Below are 17,238 nucleotides of genomic sequence, written 5' to 3'. Positions count from 1 at the left end.
TCTGTCTACAAGTGAGTGGGCTTTCCCCCACAACTGTGTTGCTTGGTAAAAACCATGCTCACATATTGTAGTCACTGGGGCATTTTAATTAATCACAAACTGTATGAATTTGGGCAGGGGGGGTGGTATCGGGGTGCCTTAAAAGGCCTGGACTAAAAAGTTTGTTTTGGGAAGGGGGCCCACAGAGACTGAATTTACACAGTGCCCACAATTTTGTGGTGCACCCCTGTTTGTTACAAAGCTCATTGGTTAATATTCTTATCCTGATATTCCAAGCTGAAACTAATTAAATTGAGTGTATGAGTTAAGTAATTCCCTAATATATGAGTTATGTAGGGCATAACTTGTAAAGAGAGAAAGGGAGAGGACAGGTTTTCAGATGTGAAAAGGTTGTGAGATACTGTCAGTTTCTGATTCTGCAGGCTGAAACACAGAGGGGAGCAGGGGGTGGAGAGACAGGGTAGTTGAGAACGTGTATGAGAAGGTGAGGGGGAGGGAGGTTAGTTTAACGATAGAGCAACAACTGGGACAGAAAGAAAGAAAGAAAGAAAGAAAGAAAGAAAGAAAAAGGGTGAAAAATGCTAAGTAGAAAAGCTGTTCAAATTATAGGGTAATTGAGAGAGAATAGTAAAAACCAAGTTCCAACAGTGACATTGAACAGTAAATAATGACAGCATGCAGATAGATTTAGTGTGAATATTTGAAAAGTATTTGAAAAGATATAAAACACAGTAACAGACACAAGTTACACTTATTTTATAGAGGAATTCAAATAGGAAACAGAGGGAAGGCATATAGATGAGATAACAAGAAAAACTATTTCAAGAAGATTCAGAAAAGAAGGGAAGGGTTAGTATTCAAAATGGCGGTACACAGAAAGTGACTGTAGATGTGCTCATGCATGATGTGAACCAGTTTAGATTCTTCCTGAACATTTGCTTGGATATCTTGAATAAACTCAAAATAGACAGATTTTGGATATCATCTGGTTCTGCAGTCCCCTTGGAAGAGGTGAGTTATGTAACAATGTGTTATGAACATAATTAACTTGGTCTGAGACAGGGCGTTTATTGCTGTCATCTTTTGCAATCTTTGCTTTTTTTACACATATTCATGAATCATTGGAAATACACTTGTGCTGGGTGTGTCCATGCATATGTCTGAATTACCTCTGCCTGAGCACGTGTTTATACACTGTGGTGTCCAGTTAATGGCTGAACAGTATTCATCACAATTTATGTTACTCCCTCAGGTCGCTTCGTAATCTTTCTTGTGATTTCACTCTGCTGGGTGGTATAAAGCATCAGAATCAGAAATATAATTTTTTCATACTTCCTCCTACACAACTAATGATTAATTTTATTTTTGTTTAATAATGGCTAAATATAATACATGCACTCACACAACGTGCAACACAATGTGTAACCAGTACACAAGGCAAGCAGTTAGCTGGGTAGACCTTTCATAAATATATTGTATAGCAAAGCTGGTCGACAAGGGAAAATTATATTGTGTCAAATACTAACAAATATAATAGTGTTATAATGTGTAATATTAGAATTGATGATGTAGAGGCAGTAATCTTTTTTTAATCATTTTTTTATGATGAAATACTTTGAATACTGCTTCTTGCATACAGATACCCAAATTTAAGAAACTTAAATATATATTTTACAGTTTTGTATGCATGTACTGAGGATGTAGTAAATATATTTTACCCTCTGTCCAAATCAGATAATCAGTTTGTTCATTCCAAGTGAAATGTGTGTAAGTCCCCAGCCAGTTATGTTTTTCGGTGTATTTAGAAGTCTATGGTGTGAATAAGGTGTCAGATATGTTCTCGTGCAGAACACAGGAAATCCGTTTCCTGGCAATTAACAACTGAATTGAACCACAGACAGAGAACAGAGGGGCGAGAGAGAGACTTGACTTTTAAAAGCTATGTAACATTTTAACTAAGACCACAGTTGGGAGAGAGCACTCAAACAGAAAAATCAGACACAGCCATGAAACAGGAACAAAACCAAAGCTTAAGTTTACAAACAGTGAGATCACACTGCTCTTTTTTCATGCTCCCTTCTTCATCGACCTCTTAACCAAATAATCCCACCCATAGGCAGCTTGTACTTCAACTCATCCATGTTGCCGTTCAGTTTATAAAACCAATGTTGTAGCTTCAGTTTGGACACCACCACTCCCCGCTCTCCGAGTGTCTTTTTTGTGACAGACCCGGCTAGATTTTAAGGCTTTGTAAATTGCCAGCTTGTTTGGCCAACCATAAAATTCAACCATAAAATGATATCTCTTACACTTGATCAATTTCAATGAATTTTGTACCCAGTAAAAAAACTCATCTGGGGACAATAAATCATCATACTTTCCCATCTGCATGCTTAATAGCTGGTCGTACCTTTGGTCATTCATAAAACATTAGACCGGCATAGACACATTGCATAGGAAACAGAAAATCTCACTTTATGGCTGCCAATGTCGTATAATGTGTAGAGAACTGCACCTAATGGTTGCAGGTTTGATTTCCCAGTAGGACACTGTCATTGTACCCTTAAGCGAGGTCCTTAAGGCCAGGTACCATGGGTAAGAGTGGCGTTTTTGGCTCCATATGCAAATTTTGAGGTATTTAAATATTTTGCTTCTATTATTACCCAAGTTTCTTTTGAAAAAAAAAAAAATCATAATGAGTTATTTTACATTATTATTTACCACCTCCACCATCTGCACAAAGCACAGAATGAAATGGATATTTGCTCAAAATTACATATTCCCTTTACTTTTACAGTTGTCAACTTAGTAGGTTCAGCCAGAACATTTGCATACAGCTTAAATGCGTACTGTAGCTGGTAATGTACAGAAGCTTTTTTGCAATATCTTTTGTTCTTTTCATTTTACGTGCTACCCTGAAATGGATCGGCCCTTGTGGTGCACCCCAGATCTACAATATCCTTCATTGCACACAAATAGCACACATTCAGAGACATGCACTTAATCTGAAATAAAAACTAAAACTGAAAACCCCAAAAAGTGAACTGTCCCTTTAATACAAAGCAGAAACAGGAGGGCACTCGGAAGCCTGGGGAATAGTGAAGGGCTGATGACTGGAGTAATAATCATTTAAAGGCCCTTGTAGAAAGAATATAAAATATCAGGTAAACCTGGTTTAAGCACTGTAGCAGTTGTGATGTACTTATGTGGTTGTAAATGTATCATCTGTGACACAATATAATTTTCACATATTTAAACAAGATGATCATGTCAATGTTCCTCTCTCCATTCTTTTTTATTTCTGTAGTCATGGAAACGACTGTGCTGGATTCCACATTGGTTGGAGCTCTTCTTGTGGTGCCTGTTGTTCTCCTGGCGGGACTATGTTTGAGCTGCAGAAAACACTCACACAGTAATAACGGGAAAGGGGAATAAAAAGAGGAATGGTCGTGTAGGAGGGAAGAGAAATATTTGATGCTTGAAACATTGCAAACAGCCCCAGATATATTTTTATTCAATGATAATGTCAACCATTTATTAAAGACAAGCAAGTCTCAGGAGATCATTATTCAAACCTGTATTCATTCATTTATTCATGAATGGTTTGTCCTTCGGGGGCACAGCACCATGCAAAACCTTCCAAATACTTTTCTTCTCCTCAGCTTCCATCCAGCAGAATTATGGTGACTATGATGAGACTCAACCGTAAGTTCATTGCTCATATCGTCATCAGTATGTAATCATATATGTTGATTAAATGCATATATGTTAGTTTTACTCTCTTCTGCGATGTCAAGTCAGTCTATTGTTCTGAAGTATTTTGTGTACCCGCCTCATTTCTGTCAGGTTCCCAACGGGATCAGGAGGATTTCGTATAGTGCGAACTGCAGGTAAATAAAACCTTTTAAGCCACTTTTTGGAACAGTTATTCCGTAACCCCTTTAGGCATTCAGGCATTCTTGAGGCATTCAGCTACTGAAAAATATTAGGAAGATATACGTGGAAAAAATCAACAGCATGGTAGCCTACAGGAAACATAAATAGTTGATAGAGGAAACATTCTGTAATTTTAATGCATAGAATGAATGCCAGCTAGTAGGCTGGAAGAGTAGGAGCATGTGTCTAAATATAGGAGCACATGTCTAGATGTGCGTTTGATGCATCATGTCCTGGCTAGGGACACAGTGTGCCAGAATAATTTGTGAGGGGAACATCCAGAAGATCTCTTTATGCAGAATGCACACATCGGGCCTCATTTATCAAACGTGAGCCAAATGATCTTAAATTGTTCGTAAACATGTTTACGCAAACAATGTGGGATTTATCAAAGTTTTTCCATGTCAGTTTCACAGGTGCTCTAAAATGTTCATATTGTGTGCGTAAATGAAAAAAAAACATTTGCAAAGCTTGTTTTACATATTGTGTTTGTATAACTCCATTAAATTTCTTTTTGCTATGAATAGGGCACAGAAGTCATAGCTTAGGCCTTAATTGCTATAGCTGACCTGGCTTTATTAGAAGCTTTATTAGATATTTAGATTTTCTTTGCTTCCAGTTTCAAGTCAAACCAATTTTGTTTAACTTGTTATGCAGAACTTGAGACGCAGGGTTGACAACAATAGATAAGAGAGAGTCACCGTAAATGAAACAGTTCTTGGATTTTAATTGTTTTTTGACACATTGGGATTTTAACACAATTCTAATTGCCTTCATGATTTTTGCATGGTTCTTGGTGAAATCGTAATGATATAAATGTTTGCTGCTTTTGGTAAATTTTTGACATTCCCATGCTGAACAGAAGCAGAAGACAAAAAATGTATTGAACTTTGGCAAAAACATTTTGGATCATTTACTCTGGTAAATGGCTTGGAGCTTCTGAATGGCTCAGTCACAGTAAAGTTCCTCACAAGGGGGCAGGCTGAGCCAGGTAATCTAAATATCACTAATTCTTGGCTGAACTATGTCATTAGCTAACTATGAACGTGGGTCCACTGCTCTGGGACTCAGCTGGTCTGGAGATGTGTCTGTCATTCATTACGCCACACTAGCCCACCTGTAACATAGTATTTGGCTTATAGAGTATCCAATAACTGATTGAGGGAAATAATTGGAAGTTGGTGGCATTAAGTGCCCAATCCTATATTTAGGCTTCACTGGATGAGATTTTCATTTATTTATTCAATATATTTAATGAATTTTTTCAGATTAGCTACTTAAATGATAAATTCAAACCATGCAAGGAATTATAATGAGGATTAGGTGTTGTGATTGAAAATAACGTTTTCTCCTGTGATTGGCAGGCCCAGTTCTGGTTGTCTCCACCAATCCCATCAACATGAGCGGGAGCTCTGGACACTCCTCCCACCTACTGTCTGCCACGTAGGTTCTCTCCTGTTCGTACTGCAATACAGACTCACACTTTAAGCACATACATTACATTTCCAAAAGTATGTGGACACCCCTTCTAATTAGTGGTTTCAGCTAGTTCAGGCACACCCATTGCTAAAAGGTGCATAAAATCAAGCATACAGCCATGCAATCTCCATTGGCTGTAGAATAAGTCATACTGAAGCGCTCAGTGATTTTCAACATGGCAATGTCATAGGATGCCACCTTTCCAACAAGTCAGTTCATGAAATTTCTGCCCTTCTAGAGCTGCCCCAGTCAACTGTAAGTGCTGTAATTGTGAAATGGAAATTGTGACAAACACGCCTGCCACAGGCCACCGAAGTGGCTTTCCTTGGGGCCCTCCAGCACAGAGATACAGGGAGATGATGTTCAAGCAGTCCAGATTTATTCACGAGGGTTTGGCAAGATGGTACAACCAAATGAGCAGATCTTAAACACTGTCATGACAGAGAAGCTCTCCTGTGTGGGTGGGGATGGCAGATTTAACCTGTGTGCACTGATTACCTCACTACGCACAGGTGCAGCCACCCCTGCTCCTGGGCCCAATTAGCCTGGCCAATTATCTAATTAATAACCAATTATCTAACTAGCCAGGTCTAATTAGCTTGACCCAGGGCAGGTGTGGCTGCTTAAACCAGCCATCCCCACACCACAGAAATGTATGGGAGCAACTACAGCTCAGCCACAAAACAATAGGCCAAACAAGCTCACAGAACAGGGGCCTCATTTACACAACGGACTAAAGATCCATTTTTATCTCAAGTATGACTTACGCAGAAAATCACATATAAGTAGTTATTTATAAAACCTTACTTTGACGTGGAAATGATCTTATCTCTACGCAAAGTCTAGACTTGACGCAAGTGATTTTCCTGCTGGCTATGTAGGGGTATTGCAGTTTGGGACACATATGCGTCAAAGCCTGTGGTGAACTTCGCATTAGCTTTATGAACAATTTGTTCACTGCAGCGGCAACACACTACCAAGCTACCTGTTTGGCTTTGGCTTTGTTTGTCAACCCACTATTTAGTCCACCGAATAATACGTGTTGCCTGTCTTCAATCTCCTCTACCATTGCCGTGATCTCCAAAAAGCTTTTCTCTTTTGGTCCATAGTTATTCCTGACTAAACCCTCATTTGTACTAGCATTATATAAGGGGAAATCGCTGATTGTAAGGCACATTCAGGTGCCATCAATTTTAAGTTAATTTGAGGTTTATAGATCATAGGACTAAGTTGGTGATCTTAAGACTAAGTTCAAGTATAAATCTAAGAATATTTTTATAAATGAGGCCCCAGGACCGTCCATGCTGAAGAGTGTAGCGTGAAAAAAACGATCAGTTGCAGCACTCACTACAGAGTTCCATACTACCTCTGGAAACAACATCAGCACAATAACTGTTCATCAAGAGCTTCATGAAATGGGTTTCCATGGCCGAGCAGCCATACACAAGCCTCCATGAGCCATGCCAAGCGTCGTCTGGAGTAGTGTAAAGTACTTCGCCATTGGACTCTGGAGCAGTGGAAATGCTTTCTCTGGAGTGATGAATCATGCTTCACTATCTGTCTGACGGATGAATCTGTGTTTGGCAGAATGCAAAGTATCAATTGTACTGGCCCAACTTGTGCCAACCGAAAAGTTTGCTGAAGGGGGAAAAATGGTCTGGGGTTGTTTTTCATTATTTGGGCTAGGTCCCATAGTTCTAGTGAAGGGAAATCTTAATGCTGCAGCATACAATGACATTCTAGAGTATTTTGTGTTTCCAACTTTGTGGCAGCAGTTTGGGGAAAGCACTTTCCAGTTTCAGCATGACAATGACCCTGTGCACAAACCGAGGTCCATGAAGAGATGGTTTGCCGAGTTTGGTGTAGAAGAACTTGTTTGGCCTGCACAGGGCCCTGATCTCAACCCTAACAAACACTTTTTGGATGAAATGGAAAGCCAACTACGAGCCAGACCTTATCGCTCAAAATCAGTGCCCGACATCCCTGATGGTCTGGTGGCTGAATGGAAGCAAATCCCTCTAGCCATGTTCCAAAATCTGGTGTAAAGCCTTCCCAGAAGAGTGCAGGCTTTTATAGCAGCAAAGGGGAAACCAACTCCATATTAATGTCCATGGTTTTGGAATGAGATGTTCATCAAGTACATATGGGTGTAATGTACAGTTGTCAACATGCTTTTGGAAATGTAGAGTAAATATCCTAAGACCCACAGCTGTATTCACTTCAGTGCAATGTACTTCCAAACAGCTGAGATGGATAAAAAGTGGTCAACCATGGCTAGAAATCATTGCATGTTTTAAAAGTTGTCTTCAGTTAGAACTGTTTATATCACAATTTCCATTCGTGTTTTTTTTTTACGACAAGATAATTATTTATGCAAAAATGTCATTTATAATAGATGATACCATAAAAGCACCCAAGGATTTCAAAGCACTTGAAAAATGTGCCTGATACCTGTGCTGAATGACAGTGTTTGCAGGTAGCAGAACAAATGTCAATGTTTCTTGTACATTGTACGATGAGTTTCGATGTTTGACTGTAGATCTTCCCCTTTCCCTCTCTGTTTTAGTTCTCCCCTTTTGCTTCAGAGTCGCCACTCCTCCTTTGCTCCAACTGAAGATGGTGAGTTTCTTCTCTCAGTTTTACCTCCCACTCAGCAATCCTCTATCCCTTGTTGCCAGAAGGACAATGAACCAAGAGTGCATACACTGGGGCAAAGAAGGAAATGAAATAGAAAATAAAAACACAAAATTTTAGCTGCCAATTTGGTCTTTGGCAAGTGAAGTGCAACTCAAAAATATCCATATACTGTATATGATATTGGGCACCCCAGGACACAATTTGAAATAGGCATATTTAAACAATGAAACATTCCATGGATGAAATTCAAAGCAACTATTTGTAATGTTATATTTGTACTGAAAAGGTGTATTGGTAAACACACAATTAAAAAAGTAGACACAAACATCATAAAATGAGTCAAGCATATCGTAGCGCTGGGTAAGTCTGCAGGGAATAAATCAGGCCCAGACGTAATAAATCGTAGTGATCCTTTTAATCCCTGTTAGAGCAGTCTAACGGAGGAATGAAGGTGTGCGCTACTCTCAGAAAAAACCAAGGGAAAAAACAGAGCCAATCTCCCTAAATCTCTTGTTCCCATCTCTCTCAAAAATGTAAGAACTTTTTCATTGAATGTACTAGAAGTGTACAATTAATAATGATGAAAAAGCTTCTGCTGCTGCTGTTGCTGCAGCTGGGCTAGACATGATGATGATGCTGATGATGATGACGATGATGACGATGATGACGATGATGATGATGATGATTATTATTATTATTATTATTTTTTTAATTTAATTTATTTTATTTATTTATTTATTTTTTTTCAAAGGATGCTTCTACCAAATACGGTATTATTGTGAGAGGTCTTATACAAACAACATTCTGTTATATTTCTGTATCATGACAGCTGATGTAATTTCACCTTTCTATTTCAGTTTGAGCATGTGAGTTTTGAATAAAAATGTTAAATTAAATCCAGCAAAAGGTGAAAATGACCTGAATACTTCAGCAAGGCACTGTATATTTGAAATAAGTTACTTATATTAATAAAAGGTGTTGTCTAGCTATCACTTTGTCTCATTTGTATTGCTTTCACCCAGAAATTTCCCTTAATACCAAGACAATCCCCTTTGCTGTGTGGGACACATTAAACTGCTGTAGTTATATTAACTGTGTGTTTATTCATTACAGGGAGTATTCCTAGCTATGAGAACCAAGAAATTCCTCAAGGTAAGAATCTAACTTCTTATGAAATACAAATTAAATTTTTGCTGCATTTTTCAAAGCAGTCAAATGGTAAACAAAGAGGGGTAAACACAAATGAGAGTTCTAAACACATCTCATAATTACTTAACATTGCATGATAGTACAGTGCAATCACATAGCAGATGCTCTTATCCAGAGCAGTGTACAATAATTTAATACCTATTGTTTTACTAACATAATAAAGCTAGATATTGTGATAACTTGCTGGATAATGTAATAAGCCTGTTGAACAGATAACATACCTTTTGCCAGAAAATGGAATAGCTCTTACATTATATGTTGGTTATTACCTTATCAAGTGGACTCATTTTTTGATGAATAATGTAATATCTTCAGTGAGTGGAAAACAAATGTTTTATAAATAATTAAATAACTTCAGTGAGTAATGTGCATACACTGTTCCCATCTTTAGAAAATGTAATTCCTAAAACTCTGTCTGCAAATTCACTTATTAATATAAAATGATGTCATGATACAACAAATGCTTCACAGAAACTACACCTGATTTTGCTCTTTTTCCACTGAAATAGACTTTTCATCATGAATATCTTCAAAAACACTTTCATTCAATTTTTTCATTATGGTTGTTGAATAAAGATGATTCAGTTGAATGGGTAAAAACTAACTATTTAGGATTTTTGCTAGTTTTCACTTAGATATATAATCTTGCATATTAGTTTTTTTTCACATTTAGTTGATTGAAATATATTTTTCAGCATAAATATCCTCAAACACATTTTCATTCATTTAGTATCATTAATATTGAATAAAGTAGATTTTTCATCCACCTGAATGGAAAACATTTAAATTTAAGATTTTTGCATTGTATCACTTTTTTGACATCAGGCTACAGTATGTATTTTGCTTTTTTATCTCAGTGAAATTGATTTTTCAGTTTAACTGTTTTCAAAGACATTTTAATTCATTTATTTCACCAGGGTTGTTGAATGAAGATGATTTCTCATTCATCTAACTGGAAAAACAAAAATTTGGGATTATTGCTTTTTTATTTTCACATTTTGGACACTGCAGTCTTATTTATTTTATTGTTTGACCAGTGAAATATTTTTCAGACTAGATATCTTCAAACACATTTTTATTTCTTTATCATCATTGATTTTTTGCATTTTCCCTTTTTATATTCGTCTTACCTTTTCATGTATGTTCATTTCTTATGTTCTCTGGTATTTTTCAATAGCTTCCCCTTCATATAAAATGCACATCTAAAAGTGTATTTTACAGTGTATGATGAATCAATGAAAGACAGTTGGTATAATAGCCTACATTTACATTCTAGCTAATATCACATTAAGTTTTTAGCTTTTCTACAGCAAGTTTTGAAAGTGAACTGTATGGAGAGGAATGCCAATTTTATACCAATTTTATTTTCTGATTTCAAATACTGCCTACCATCCTGTGATTAACTACTCAAGCTGTCTACTCTTTTCTTGGACCACTCCAAATATGAATGGTTCTAGCCTGCTAATTGCAACTCCGACATTTATTAAATACGTACCACAACTTTGAATACTTTTGCAAAATCCATAAAAGCACTTTGCAGCCTAACATTTATTAAAGCTGCTATTGACAATATAACTGCAATGGATTCTGAGAATAAAATAATGAAGAAGTATGAATAAAAGATGCATTTCTCCACCGTGGAACTTGTGGCTGGATTTAAAAAGCATTTACACCAGATAAAACAAAATTATTTTACAGCTTCAAGACCCAGTCCGGTATGGAATTAAAATATATATTAAGTTGTATTATTTGGAAATTGACTGCTACCTAACAATACTCTATTCAGTTGTGTGTGTGTGCATGTGTGTGTACCTGTGTGTCTCTATGTGTGTCGGTCTTTCCAATGTATATGTGATTGTAGTGTATTTCCATTCCACTGCAGGTTTCTGTGTTGATAAAGAAGATGATGATGTAACAGGTTACATGTGAGTTTATTTTTTTTTAAATATATTTGAGTTTCGATTTCTCAGTCTTGTAATAAACAATAAGCCAAATAAAGTCATGTCTGTCTCTTCTCTGATTGAAAATAACTTTGCCTTTAATATTAATTTTACATGAACAGTTATAATAATGTAAAACAACATGAATGTAATGATAGCAAATTGTCCTGTTGTGCTGTCTGCTGTATATTCCTGAATGTTGCCTTTTGTTCTGTATCTACCTGCTCCCTTGTGTCTTCCACTTGGTCTTGAAGAGAGGTGCTGCCAGATCCCCCTGTCAGCAAGTCTGTCTGTGCATCCCAGCAAAGCCTTCCTTCTGTGCAGAGTTCTGGTATGCAAAAATGTTTTTAAAAGCTGAGGGTAGAAACAGTGAGGATAACAATCAAAAATATTTCCCTTTTTAGAAACTGTTTATTTATATTTCCAAATCTCATAAATTGTATTATTTTATACTTTCATATAAATCAATATTTTTTTATGTGATTGAAAATATTGTGATCCTGGAAATTTCCAAAAAAACAATAAAATATACAGTATAGTTGTATATATGTTTGTATATATATGATATATTGTCATCAGACAGGTTTTCATGTGCTGGTGTAAATAACCTGCACTACTGTCTGTAGTTAGTGTTAAATGTGTTGAACATAAACATTAACCATATTGTTGAAGTGGGGGTCCTCACCCACAGTAGTCATTTTATAGGGCCTTAAAATTGCTATAATGGTTGAATTTGCCTGAATTCTAGGTACTGGTGAAATGGACTATGTAAACGTGGATTCTGGTAAGAATAAGCTCAGTTGTTATTGACACACAATGTCTTATCTCATTTTCATAATAATTTATAAAATAGTAAAATTAAAATGCAATTACATCATGATTGTTGTCATGATTACATTTTACAATTAATGACCATTAACAGCAGAAAAAAGATGAAGTTGAAAAAGTTTCATAATAAATCAAATGTTTGTATTTGTGTGTGACAACAACAGCCAGTGAGAAAAGTTACATCAATGTCAAAGATGACGTCATTGGACTTTTTCCAGGTCAGTCTTTCTTATGTTTGTTATTAAGAGAGATAATACTAAAATTTAACATGATTAACAATAACAAAAATGGCTTTGTTTCCACTAGCTTTCATTCATACAACTTTATATTACATATATACACAGACAATGTATATACAATTTCATGGAAAAACCCTCCCTGATTTAGGTCATCACTAATGCTTTTCAGACAATGGTCTCAAATCACATGGTGATGCTGGAAATCTTATCTGTGCTGTATTAAAGCAATTATTACCTCTACCAAGGAGGTCATGTAATCCATCCATCTGTCCATTTGTCCTTCCGCCTGTGACGGACATTTCTAGAAAAGCAATGGCCGAATTGCAATTAAGTTTGCTGTGCACCTTCATGTTCCCAAGAGGATGAAACATATTGATTTTAGTGATCCCATGACCTTTCTTTGCCGCCACCAACAGGCCAAACTTTCAAATTGTCTTTGACATACTGTATCTCAAAACGTAATAGCTGGATTGCCAAGAAATTTGCTGTGTCCATTCATGTTGCCAAGAGGAAGAAATGTATTGATTTTGGTGACTGCATGACCTCTCTTCTATCAGGCCAAAGAAATCTTGAAAAGTAATGACTGAATTGCCAAAACATTTGCTGTGCACATTCACACAAGGAGAGATTGTTATCTCTTGGCAGAGGTCTGCACTCAACTAAGTGCATTATTTTCCTGTGTTGATACATCATTACTTATTTTGATCACATCAGTTTAGCTTTGCTTTGTAACTTGTAATGTGAAGACCAACAATTCTCTGCTCACCCCACCGCAAAGCAGCAGATGTACATGTTTCCATGTCGGATGTGTGGGAGGGCTTTGTCCTGTGGTGTAGCTCATTATGACTATGTATGCCACTGGTCAACAGGTGTGTCCTGTGAGAGCATGGACAGTGAGGACAATGGTAGCTCTGATTATGTCAACGCTCCCCCACAAAGAGGTACCTGTCTGCGAACACTTTTCTAATACTTCTGCAAGACTACCTGCAATGTATTATTACAACAAAATTAAGGTTCATGGAAAAATACAGTTGCATGTCATATTGCAGTCTCATACTAATAACGTTTCCTTTTAATGCAACCAAATTAAACAGAATAGGCACCAAATATTTCAATAAGATATTAATCCCATAATGTGGAGTGACTTCCAAACCCAATTAATTATAATGAGGTGGACACATTTGTGATTTCCAAAACATAGTAGTATTTACTACTCTCTTTAATGACCCTGATTACCATTGTCTGTTGCCTAAACTTCTACAGTGTCCCACAAAAGAATGGGAAATGTAGGGTGGAATTAGTCATTTTTACTGTATACATTATAATGTTTAGGAAAAATATATTTTCTTGACTTGGCTCTGTAATCATACAATTCACATGAGGTTAAAGTGAAGATTCTGAGCTTTTATTAGGTGTATTTTATACATATTGGTTTCACCGTATGTATTACACATTACAGAACTTTTTATACATAGCTCCTTCATTTCAGGGCTTATTTGGGACATATTAATGTTATCTAAATGAAAGCAGTCATGTTTAGTACTTTTCGCCTATCCTTTGCATGCAATGACTGCTTGAAATGTGTGACTCATAGACATCACCAGGAGCTACATATCTTCTCTTGCAATCATCTGCCAGGCCTGTACTGTGGCCATCTTCATCTCCTACTTGTTTCGGGAGCTAGTGGCCTTAAGTTTCCTTTCAGCATATGGAATGCAGATTCAACTGGATTTAGATTGAGTGACAGAAAAGAATTTTTCAGTTTTTGGCTTTGAAAAAATGATTTGCTTTGGCAGTATGTTTGGGATTATTTTCTTGCTGTAGGATAAAGCACCATCCAATGAGTTTTTAGGCAGTAGCAGATGTTTCTGTAGACTTCAAATTTTATTCTGTTGCTGTTATCTGCAGTTACATCATCACTGAAGACAAGTGGGTCAGTAGCTGTGGCAGCCATACATGCCCAAACCATAACACACTCAGCAGTTCCTTTTGGCCTTCACATTTTGCTCTTGCCATCACTCTGATATAAATTAATTTTGGTCTCACCTGCCCACTATGGACTCTTCTATGGACAGAATTACTAATAGCCTGCCTATTAAAGTGTGTTCCTGATCTGTCTGACAGGTGATTGCATTCACTGCGCTCACCACTGCTCTCTTTCTTCTTAATGATGCTTCACACAGTTGAATTTGATGACCCGAAGGTTTGGCGTATGACTCTGACAGTTTTTGTTTTATTTCTCAGCCTGATAATGGCTTCCTTGACTTTCATTGAAACAACTCTGGACCTCATGTTGACAAACACCAATTATAAATCCAAAGGCAATCAAAAGCCTAGAATAAAGAATCAGAAATCTCTCTTATACCTGTGCTAAAAAAGCAATTGATGAACACATCAGACACAGACTAATCAGAAACACCTGTGAAGCCATTTGTCAGAAACATTGTGGTGCCCAGAAATGGGAAGGAGGGGGGCTATGTATAAAAAGTGCTGTAATTTCTATACACCAAAACCAAAATGTATTAAAAAATTCACCACTTAATGGAAGCTGAGAATATGCACGTTAGCCATGTGAATTATTTGATTACAAATCAATCATTGTGGAGTATGAAGGCAAATCAAGAAAAAAAAAACATTATGGAGGGCACTGTACTTAAGGCATTTGGATTGAACATCAAAATAAGAATATGAGACAAAAGTACAGACAATCAGCTTTTATTTCATTGTATTAACATGGGTATATGGTATACCATTTTACAGAAACAGGAAATGTTAATTCCCCCATTTTTTAGCTGTGCATAAGCAAGTTAAGGGATGACTGGCAAGTGAAAACTGTTGCTCAGGTGTTTTCTTTTGCATGGATTGTGCACATAAAAAAGCAGTTAGTGTTGGTTTTAGCCTTTGTTTTCATCTGCGGAGATCACATTTGGAGTCACAAGGCATACACTAGTGGTAACCAACCCTGTTCCTGCAGACCTACCATTCTGTGGGTTTTCAAACACTAATTAGACTTCATTAGTTTGATTTACTTTTCAGTTCATCAGTTAACCTTTGCAGAGCTGAAAATGGAGGGACAACACAAAGACAGCTGTTTCTGTAAAAATGGTCAGAAAAAAACATACGCATGTAAATACCATAAAATAAAAGCAGATTGCCTGTAATTTTGTCTAATATTATTTATTTTTTAAATTCAAATTCAAATGCCTTATATAGCAAAAATAACTTTTCACTATACTGTTTCCATACATTTGGAGGGCACAGTATGAATACACCAACTTAAGATACTCTGGATAATAGCCTCTGCTAAATGCCTACATGTAAATGTAATAACATGTTTGAAACCACTCATCGTGTACTGTTTAATACAGAAAAGAGTATACACTTTAATGACAGTATTTCAAGTCTTTGTCAGAGACTGGTCCATCAGTCTCCAAGGCTGAGGTTTGAGCTCAGAAAATGGTGATAACAGTACAAGGAAACAAATACATTAACTAGGGGACTGTAAGCAGTACAAACAGATAAATTAGTAGATGGATGTTCTGACATCAGCTTCACTGGAACCTTACCTATAACTGAACTCTTTATGTTTCAGGTCACTAACAACGAGGAGGAAATGATCTTAAGTGGCATACAGTGAATCAAGCACACTTCAACTTAAGCACTTATGAAACAAACTGAGATAAAGAAATGGATGCACAGAAAGTTTGATTTTAAGCTTGAAATTAACATTAAAAGCCTCATTCATTTGTTGTATTTCGTATCCTATGAAAATAGCTGACAATTCCTGAGAATATATATTTTTGCTTTATGTTCATGATTTTAATTCTTGCTCCATTTTATGATAGGCATTCAATTATGGATTCAATACAGCATGTTTGGCCTTCCAGTCCAATACACACAGATTCTGTCATTATTCCATTTACAATAAACATCATTTAAAATCAGTTCAATGTTTGACCTTTTTTGTACAATGTGTTCAAATTAATGTTGACAAGATTAAGTATGCATTTTCAATGCATGTTGAATTGATCATTCCTTCTCAATACTTGAATGTGCATGTAGTGTGTGTGGACAGACATAAGTAAAAACAGTAAAAAAAAAAAAAAAAAAATACATTAGCAAAAAAATATATTACATTGCCACCACGTAGCTTAAATGAAAGGATGAATAAACCGTTCAGGGCTTAAACAAATTATGAAGCCATAAACAAATCTTGCTGATAATAGAGTAATATTAGCAAGGCGGCGTGTAATCAAGAGATGCAGACTGGAAAATGAAAATGAAGGCATTTGGAGGAATTGGCATCTGTGAAGAGCGCAGCGGCCCTTCGGCAGTGGCTGAACAGCTTAGCTGGCAGACGGCAGCAGCAGGATGGGCTTGCTCCGCTGCACTCTCTTCAATCACCGAGGACGCTGCGGCGACACAGAATTAGTTCTTCAGGACAAAGACGGCGAGAAAGATATCGTTCGCTTCGGATAAGGAACCCGAGATGAAAGGGGCAATATCCAAGTGAAATTTACAACAACAAAAAAGGTCATGAATACTATTTTGTCCAAAGAGAAAACACAAAAGCACTGGGAAACTGACCTGAAAGTTCAAAAAGTCCTGAGAGCCCTGATGTTGAAACAAAGTACAAGACTGACTACCTCAATAACAGGCCAAGAATAGTGAACAATAGAACTGTACTCAAAAGGGTTATGTAAACATTTGTAGAGACCATAGGACAGTGATGCTTGTAAGCAAAGAGCCGAACACTCCATCATTTAGAGAAATATGGAGTCTGTATCACCTATTTAACAAAGTTTTTAAATTCTGGCATAGGTGTATGAACCCCCATACTATTATGACAGCATGTAACTACTGTTACATGCGACTTGAATTTTTTTTTTGTTTAAATGATTTTGTTTATAAAAGCTCAGAGCGATGTCAGAGGAAGACCTTTCATTTGCGGTTCTGACATGCAGACTTGT

At 36.7% G+C, this 17,238-nt stretch overlaps 1 protein-coding gene across 2 annotated transcripts; it reads left to right on the top strand.

Annotated features, from left to right (window-relative positions):
- The first annotated feature begins 442 nt into the window (after positions 1-442).
- On the top strand, positions 443-16,212 carry LOC135249239 (uncharacterized). 2 transcript variants are annotated; one of them, XM_064324667.1, is made up of 13 exons: positions 443-1,011; positions 3,308-3,412; positions 3,663-3,705; positions 3,847-3,890; positions 5,301-5,379; positions 7,982-8,034; positions 9,166-9,204; positions 11,144-11,186; positions 11,456-11,532; positions 11,950-11,985; positions 12,194-12,247; positions 13,138-13,281; positions 13,570-16,212. In XM_064324667.1, exons 2-12 carry the CDS (start codon positions 3,310-3,312, stop codon positions 13,233-13,235), a joined length of 669 nt encoding a protein of 222 aa, XP_064180737.1. In that variant the 5' UTR covers positions 443-1,011; positions 3,308-3,309; the 3' UTR covers positions 13,236-13,281; positions 13,570-16,212. The 2 variants fall into 2 exon arrangements, with proteins under 2 accessions (XP_064180737.1, XP_064180738.1); XM_064324668.1 differs by having other exon boundaries at positions 448-1,011; positions 13,138-13,209; positions 15,861-16,212.
- Positions 16,213-17,238: the final 1,026 nt, after the last annotated feature.

Source organism: Anguilla rostrata, chromosome 2 (assembly GCF_018555375.3).
Source record: "Anguilla rostrata isolate EN2019 chromosome 2, ASM1855537v3, whole genome shotgun sequence".
Classification (NCBI taxonomy): Eukaryota; Metazoa; Chordata; class Actinopteri; order Anguilliformes; family Anguillidae; genus Anguilla; species Anguilla rostrata.
Note: the sequence above shows the minus strand (reverse complement) of the source record. Positions and strands in the feature narration are given on the sequence as shown.